Below are 8,849 nucleotides of genomic sequence, written 5' to 3' on the forward strand. Positions count from 1 at the left end.
TCGCTGTAGCCCCCAACTTCCTGCCTGCTCACGGACCTCCGAGCTCTGCCTTGATTATCCGCCTCTCGCTCAACAATACCGGTAACACTCGAGTTTTTGATTGATTGATTGATACTTTTATTAGTAGATTGCACAGTGCAGTACATATTCCGTACAATTGACCACTAAATGGTAACACCCGAATAAGTTTTTCAACTTGTTTAAGTCGGGGTCCACATTAATCAATTCATGGTACAAATATATACTATCAGCATAATACAGTCATCACACAAGTTAATCATCATAGTATGTACATTGAATTATTTACATTATTTACAATCCGGAGGGTGGGATGAGGAGCTTTGGTTGATATCAGAACTTCAGTCATCAACAATTGCATCAACAGAGAAATGTGGACATTGAAACAGTGTAGGTCTTACAGTAGGATATGTACAGCCAGCAGAGAACATAGTGAGTTCACATAGCATAAGAACAAGTATATACATTAGAAGTACATTTGAGTTGTTTATAATCCGGGGAGATGAGATGTGAATGGAGGAGGGTATTAGTAAAGTGTTGAAGTTGCCTGGAGGTGTTGTTTTAAGATAACAATTGTTTGTGTTGTGTTGTTTTAGATAACAATTTCCCTTGTGGATCATTAAAGTTTGTCTAAGTCTAAGTCTAAGTCTAATCGCCACATATGGTCTCACACACACACACTCTGGATTCCTCACACTCCATTTCCCTTGTTTATTTATATTATTATTTGTTATTTATATATATATAAATAAATAAAAGAAACAGCTAAATACGTTCCTTGCTGTCTGTGCCGTCTCCTCCTCCTTTACACGTAACAATTTTAGACCCATTTGCGGCCTTTCCTCTCAAAGATCTCGAAGAAGATTGTTTTTACCAAGTTAAACACATTTTTAGAGGACTACGATATTTTAGAATTCAATCAGTCTGGTTTTAAGCACCTTAGCCCCTCGGCTTTGCATGTTAAGCCCACGGTCACCTATTCAGTGGCCTAGAGGTTGGAGTATCCGACCCGAGATTGGTAGGGCGTGAGTTCAAACCCCGGCTGAGTCCTACCAAAGACTATAAAAATGGGACCCATTAGCTCCCTGTTTGGGACTCAGCATCAAGGGTTTGAATTTGGGGCTAAATCACCAAAAAATGGTTCCTGGGCACGGCACCACTGCTGCTCACTGCTCCTCTCGCCTCCCAAGGAGTGAACAAGAGGACAAATTTCACCACACCTAGTGTGTGTGTGACTATAATTGGTACTTTAACTTCAACTTTAAATACCAACTTTATTTACAAAGCCCTTTAAAGGCCTACTGAAATGAGATTTTTTTATTTAAACGAGGATAGCAGGTCCATTCTATGTGTCATACTTGATCATTTCGCGATATTGCCATATTTTTGCTGAAAGGATTTAGTAGAGAACATCGACGATAAAATTCGCAACTTTTGGTCGCTGATAAAAAAGCCTTGCCTTTACCGGAAGTAGCAGACGATGTGCGCGTGATGTCACGGGTTGTAGGGCTCCTCCCATCCTCACATTGTTTACAATCATAGCCAGCAGCAGCTAGAGCTATTCGGACCGAGAAAGCGACAATTTCCCCATTAATTTGAGCGAGGATGAAAGATTGGAATAGAGTTTTATTGTCATTATTGCAATGAACAGGTTCAAAGAACAACGAAATTGGAGTCACTCGCTTGCGTCACTCGTCTTGAAAAGTATCTAAACTCGGCTCGGAAATCGCATCTTTCGGCGAAATCATACTTGCCAACCCTCCCGGATTTTCCAAGAGACTCACGAAATTCAGCGCCTCTCCCGAAAACCTCCCGGGACAAATTTTCTCCCGAAAATCTCCCGAAATTCAAGCGGAGCTGGAGGCCACGCCCCCCAACATTTAGTCAGACCTGACTCAATGTTGTGACCCTCTTAAGCAGGACAACACTGCCATCTACTGTACATAGAATAGAATGTAAATATACTCTACATTTAAGTGCAGTCAAGGAACATGCATTAGGGAGTCTGTTGTTCTGAAGCCCACAGCAAGACATAACTTCATCACGTCGCCTGGTTATTGACTCCAACCCAACATATTACACCGTCGACGGGCAAAATGAAGAAATTTGCTTGCAAGTTCCAGAACGATTGGAAACAATAATTTCAGTTTATCCAGGAGAGTTCGAAGGGGAAGGAGTGTGTCGCCTCTAAATTTTGTAGAACAGACTCCTCCATTGAACACGGCGGCCGAACGGATATTCAGCCATGACTGGTCAGCGAAGCACAAAGCGTCCGCAGCGCAGCATCGTTCACAACCCAGTATTATGGCCCACCTCCAGAAATGGAGACCCGATGGTGCATCTTATGCTGCGACAAAGATGGCTATGCTGGTAGCTGGAAGCAACATCCCGTTCTCATTTGCGGATGTCTACAACAAATCCATGAAGGATGTTCCCGGATTCAGAGATCGCTCGCCAATACGCAAATGGCAGAACAAAGGTTACTCAAATAGTGAAAGGTAAGTGTTGTTGTTTTTTTCTTAGTAACCAGCAAGCACAGTACAGTTAGTAGAACAACTGTGTTTTTATTACTGTGTTTGTGATAGGTGCCGTCGGAAATTCAACTATTTATTTTATTTATATGTATAATACAATATATATATATATAGCTAGAATTCGCTGAAAGTCAAGTATTTCATACATATATATATGCATATATATATATATACATATATGTATGTATGTATGTATATATATATATATATATATAATATGCGTATGTATATATACATATACATATATATATATATACACATATATAAATATATATATATATATATATATATATATATATATATATATGTATATATATATATATGTATGAAAAATACCGTATTTCCTTGAATTGCCGCAGGGCATATAGTATGCGCCTGCCTTGAATTACTGCCGGGTCAAATTCGCTTCCCAAAATAATTAGCGCATGCTTAGTATTACCGCCTGGTCAAACTCGTGACGTCACGAGTGACACTTCCCCTGTCATCATTTTCAAAATGGAGGAGGCTGATTTCAATACCGGTAATTTGAAATCGCATAAAAGCAAGAAGATTAAGAGCTATTCAGTAAGATATTATGTCCAAGCTTACATCGCATTCAAATTTTTACTGCATGCCTTTGGTAAGTGCCGGAGTGAGAAAAGGTTTTAAAATAATTAGCGCGTGCTTACTTTTACCGCATGCCTTTGGTAAGCACAAGAGTGAGAAGAGGTTTTAAATTAATTAGCGCCCCGGCGGCATTTCAAGTAAATACGGTATATGGAATACTCGAGTTGGTGAATTACACGCCACCTCTCTTAACCACGCCCCCCGCCCCAACTCCCGAAATCGGAGGTCTCAAGGTTGGCGAGTATGGGCGAAATCATTAAAGGCACTTGAATGACAGCGAAATCATTAAAGGATCACAATTTTTAATCCATCCACAAGTAAAGAAACTTGGAATATTTCACCTTGTTATGTACTTTTTTATGCCGAAAGAGGCGATTCCCGTGCCGAGTTTAGATACTCTTCGAGACGAGTGACGCAGGCGAGTGACGTAAGCGCGCTCCCGCATTCTACGGCGCACGTGCATAATTCGGCACAACACCGTGTCTTCTCGTCCAAGTGGAGTGAACCATTCTTCAGTTTTAGGTAGGGGTGTAAGTCATGTGACACTTTATTCATTTGGAAGAAAAAAAACAACCTTTTTGTTGAACGTGGACGGTGACATGTTCTCTTAACTTTTATGAGGTCCTATATGTGTCGGATTTACATTAAAGAAAAACAAATATTTAGCAAAGGTTCATTTCCTAATCACGTGACCCCTCGGTGGCTACAATCAGACTAACCACAATGGCTGGGACTTCGCGTCCAAGAGGAGTGAACCATTTTTCATTTTTAGATAGGGGTGTAGGTCATGTGACACTTTACTCATTTGGAAGAAAAAAACAACTTTATAATTGAACGTGGACGGCGACATTTTATATTAACTTATATGAGGCCGTATATGTGTCAGATTTACATAAAAGAAAAACAAATATCTAGCAAAGGTCCATTTCGTAATCACGTGACCCCTCGGTGGCTACGATCAGACAAAACAGCAATGGCCGGGTCGACGGAGGGAAAAAGCAAGTCGTGCTAACTTGTCCGAAAAAACGGCGGAGTAAGTGGACAAAGACTATGAATATGAGGGCGCATGTTTTAAGAAGGTATGTAAAGCCACTCGTCGTCTCTCTCGTCATTTTATTCTCCGCGTACAGCTTGCTTGACAGACATGAGTCTGTTCAACAACGTCCGACTCCGAGTCCGGCAGAGGACCGACTTCTGTCCCCGGAAACGTACAAGTACCTCCTGAACCAGCCTGGCGCCTGCAGGCGCTCGAACCCGTTCCTGGTCTTCATGGTCCCGGTGGCCCCCCATGCGTCCTCGGCTCGGGAGGCCATCAGGATGACATGGGGGGCCGCCAGCCCGGACACCCTCACCTTGTTCTACATGGGACTCCCGGTGGGGGGCCGGCTGAGGAGCATCCAGGACATGCTGGAGGAGGAAAGCAGGACACATGCTGACGTCATCCAGATGGACTTCCTGGACACCTACCAGAACCTGACCATCAAGACCATGATGATCATGAACTGGCTGGCCGTCCACTGCCCCAACGTGCCCTACGCCATGAAGGTGGACTCTGACATGTTTGTCAATGTCTTCTACCTGCTTCCTCTTCTGAGGCGGTGTCCGAGTCGCCGTTTCATCACGGGGTCGGTCATAAGCGACGGCAAACCCAAGCGGGACCCCAAACACAAGTGGCAAATTTCCGAGCAGATGTACCCCGAGGACAGCTTCCCTCCGTACGTCTCAGGCGCCGGTTACGTCTTCTCTGGAGACCTGGCCGCCGACATCTCCCGGGCGTCCAGGTCGGTCCGCATCGTCCCCCTGGAGGACGTGTACGTGGGGTTGTGCCTGCGGGTACTGGGAGTCCGACCCGCGTACTCCAGGAGCTGGCTGACGTTCAGGAATTTGTTCGAGGTCCGGGATCTGGAGTACGACAGGTGCTCGTTCGCCGGACGGGTCCTTGTCAACGGCTTTAATTCTTCGAAACTTCTGCACGCCTGGAAGGATTTCTCACAAGGACATAAAAGCTGTTTTGTGTTCTAATAAACAAGACGAAGAGGAAGGAAGGAGTTCTTCCCGGTCGTCCTTTCTTGGACCAGGTGCAGGTGGTCAGACCTGTTTGGTTGCTGCACAATTCTGCAAACAATGTTCTTGCTTGGTATTGACTTTGCAATTCAAATATTTTTGTTTTCATTATTAATATATATATATATATATACCTACACATATATATCTACTGCTGCTGCTCACTGCTCCCCTCACCTCCCAGGGGATGATCAATGGTGATGGGTCATAGGCAGAGAATAATTTCGCCACACCTAATGTGTGTGTGACTATCATGGGAACTACACACATATATATATATATATATATATATATATATGTATGTATGTATATATATATATATTTATTTACGTATGTATATATATATATTTATTTATGTATGTATATATATATATGTATGTAAGCATATATGTGTGTGTGTGTGTATATATATATATGTAAGCATATATATATGTGTGTGTATATATATATATATATATATGTATATGTGTGTGTGTGTGTATTTATTTATACAGTATATACCGTATTTCCTTGAATTGCCGCCAGGGCGCCAATAAATTTAAAACTTTTTCTCACTCCTGCGCTTACCAAAGGCATGCTGTAAAAGTAAGCATGTGCTTATTATTTTAAAACCTCTTCTCACTCCGGCACTTACCAAAGGCATGCAGTAAAAAATTGAGTTTGATGTAAGCTTGGACCTTAAATCCTACTGAATAGATCTTAATCTTCTTCCCCTTATGCGATTTCAAATTACCGGTATTGAAATCAGCCTCTTCCATTTTGAAAATGATGACAGGGGAAGTGTCACTCGTGACGTCACGAGTTTGACCAGGCGGTAATACTAAGCATGCGCTAATTATTTTGCGAAGCGAGTTTGACCCGGCAGTAATTCAAGGCAGGCGCATACTATATGCCCTGCAGCAATTCAAGCAAATACGGTATATACCTACACACATATACCTACTGCTGCTGCTCACTGCTCCCCTCACCTCCCAGGGGATGATCAATGGTGATGGGTCATAGGCAGAGAATAATTTCGCCACATCTAATGTGTGTGTGAGACTATCATGGGAACTTTAACTAATATGTGTGTGTGTGTGTGTGTGTATGTATATGTATATAGGTATATGTATGTGTATATATATGTGTATATACATGTATATATTTATATATGTGTGTATGTATACATATATATGTGTGTGTAAAATATATATATATATATATATATATATATATATATATATATATATATATATATAACTACAGTCACAATCAAAAGTTTACATACACTTGTCAATAACATAATGTCATGGCTGTCTTGAGTTTCCAATCATTTCTACAACTCATATTTTTTTGTGATAGAGTGATTGGAGCACATACTTGTTGGTCACAAAAAACATTCATGAAGTTTGGTTCTTTTATGAATTTATTATGGGTCTACTGAAAATTTGACCAAATTTGTTCGGTCAAAAGTATACTTACAGCAATGTTAATATTTGCTTACATGTCCCTTGGCAAGTTTCACTGCAATAAGGTGCTTTTGGTAGCCATCCACAAGCTTCTGGTTGAATTTTGGACCACTCCTCTTGACAAAATTGGTGCAATTGTTGGTTTTCTGACATGGACTTGTTTCTTCAGCATTGTCCACACGTATCAGTCAGGACATTGGGAAGGCCATTCTAAAACCTTAATTCTAGCCTGATTAAGCCATTCCTCTACCACTTTTCATGTGTGTTTGGGGTCATTGTCCTGTTGGAACACCCAACTGCGCCCAAGGCTGATGATTTTAGGTTGTCCTGAAGAATTTGGAGGTAATCTTCCTTTTTCATTTTCCCATTTACTCTCAGTAAAGCACCAGCTCCATTGGCAGCAAAACAGGCTCAGAACATAATTCTGCCACCACCATGCTTGACGGTAGGATTATTGTTCCTGGGATTAAAGGCCTCACCTTTTCTCCTCCAAACATATTGCTGGGTATTGTGGCCAAACAGCTCCATTTTTGTTTCATCTGACAACACATGGACAAAGATAAGACTTTTTGGGGGAAAGGTCTGTGGTCAGATGTAACAAAGTAGAGCTGTTTGGCCACAATACCCAGCAATATAATATAATGTGGGCTCTACCGAGGATGTCGTCGTGGTTTGTGCAGCCCTTTGAGACACTAGTGATTTAGGGCTATATAAATAATCATTGATTGATTGATTGATGAATATGTTTGGAGGGCTTTAATCCCAGGGACACCATGCCCACCGCCAAGCATGGTGGTGGTAGTATTATGCTCAGGGCCTGTTTTGCTGCCAATGGAACTAGTGCTTTGAAGGGGACAATGAAAAAGGAGGATTCCCTCCAAGTTCTTTAGGACAACCTAAAATCCCGGAGGTTGGGTCTTAGGCACAGTTGGGTGTTCCAACAGGACAATGACCGCAAAAACACGTCAAAAGTGGTAAAGGAATGGCTAAATCAGGCTAGCATGAAGGTTTTAGAACGGCCTTCTCGAAGTCATGACTTAAAGGCCTACTGAAACCCACTACTACCGACCACGTAGTCTGATAGTTTATATATCAATGATGAAATATTAACATTGCAAGACATGCCAATACGGCCTTTTTAGTTTACTAAATTACAATTTTAAATTTCCCGTGTTGAAAACGTCGCGGTATGATGACGCGTGCGTTTGACGTCACCGGTTGTAGCGGACATTATTTTCCAGCCCGATCCAAGCTATAAGTAGTCTGCTTTAATCGCATAATTACACAGTAATTTGGACATCTGTGTTGCTGAATCTTTTGCAATGTGTTTAATTAATGATGGAAAAGTCAAAGTAGAAAGATGGAGGTGGGAAGCTTTAAGCCTTTAGCCACAAAAACACAGCCAGTGTTTCCTTGTTTAAAATTCCCGAAGATGAAGCTTTACTATGGATCAGAGCGATCAAGCAAACATGGATCCCGACTACATGTCAACCGGCAGTTTTCAGTGAGAAAACTGTGGTAATAAGTCGGCTCTTACCGGAGACATCAGCGGAGCTTTTGTCCTGCTGCAGCTGCCGTGACTTCCCTCAGAGACTCTGGCGTCCACACACCCGTGGCCACGCCCTTCCGACTTTCAGGTACTATTTAATCTCACTAAAACACGAGCAACACAATAGGCAGATAAGGGATTTTCCAGAAGTATCCTAGTAAATTTGTCTAATAACATCTGAATCGCTCCCACTCCAATCGCTTTTTTTTTTTGTAGTCCTTCACTCTAAATTTCCTCATCCTCGAATATTTCATCCTCGCTCAAATTAATAGGGAAATTGTCGCTTTCTCGGTCCATATAGCTCTGGCTGTTGCTGGCTATGATTGTAAACAATGTGAGGAGCTCTACAACCCGTGACGTCACGCGCACATCGTCTGCTACTTCCGGTAAAGGCAAGGCTTTTTTATTAGCGACCAAAAGTTGCGAACTTTATCGTGGATGTTCTCTACTAAATCCTTTCAGCAAAAATATGGCAATATCGCGAAATGATCAAGTACGACACATAGAATGGACCTGCTATCCCCGTTTAAATAAGAACATCTCATTTCAGTTGGCCTTTAATTGTGTGGATAATGCTGAAGAAACAAGTCCATGTCAGAAAACCATCCCATTTAGCTGAACTGCACCAAT

At 41.8% G+C, this 8,849-nt stretch overlaps 1 protein-coding gene across 1 annotated transcript; it reads left to right on the plus strand.

Moving 5' to 3' along the window:
- The first annotated feature begins 3,944 nt into the window (after positions 1-3,944).
- On the plus strand, positions 3,945-5,502 carry b3galt8 (beta-1,3-galactosyltransferase 8). The gene has a single exon (XM_061897254.1). It carries the CDS (start codon positions 4,209-4,211, stop codon positions 5,178-5,180), a length of 972 nt encoding a protein of 323 aa, XP_061753238.1. The 5' UTR covers positions 3,945-4,208; the 3' UTR covers positions 5,181-5,502.
- The last annotated feature ends 3,347 nt before the right edge of the window (positions 5,503-8,849 follow it).

The sequence above is a fragment of the Nerophis ophidion genome, linkage group LG01, assembly GCF_033978795.1.
Source record: "Nerophis ophidion isolate RoL-2023_Sa linkage group LG01, RoL_Noph_v1.0, whole genome shotgun sequence".
NCBI classification, from domain to species: Eukaryota; Metazoa; Chordata; class Actinopteri; order Syngnathiformes; family Syngnathidae; genus Nerophis; species Nerophis ophidion.

What these genes read in the sequence shown, in the direction of transcription:
- b3galt8 (XM_061897254.1), top strand. Translation starts at nt 4,209, where the DNA reads ATGAATATGAGGGCGCATGTTTTAAGAAGGTATGTAAAGCCACTCGTC.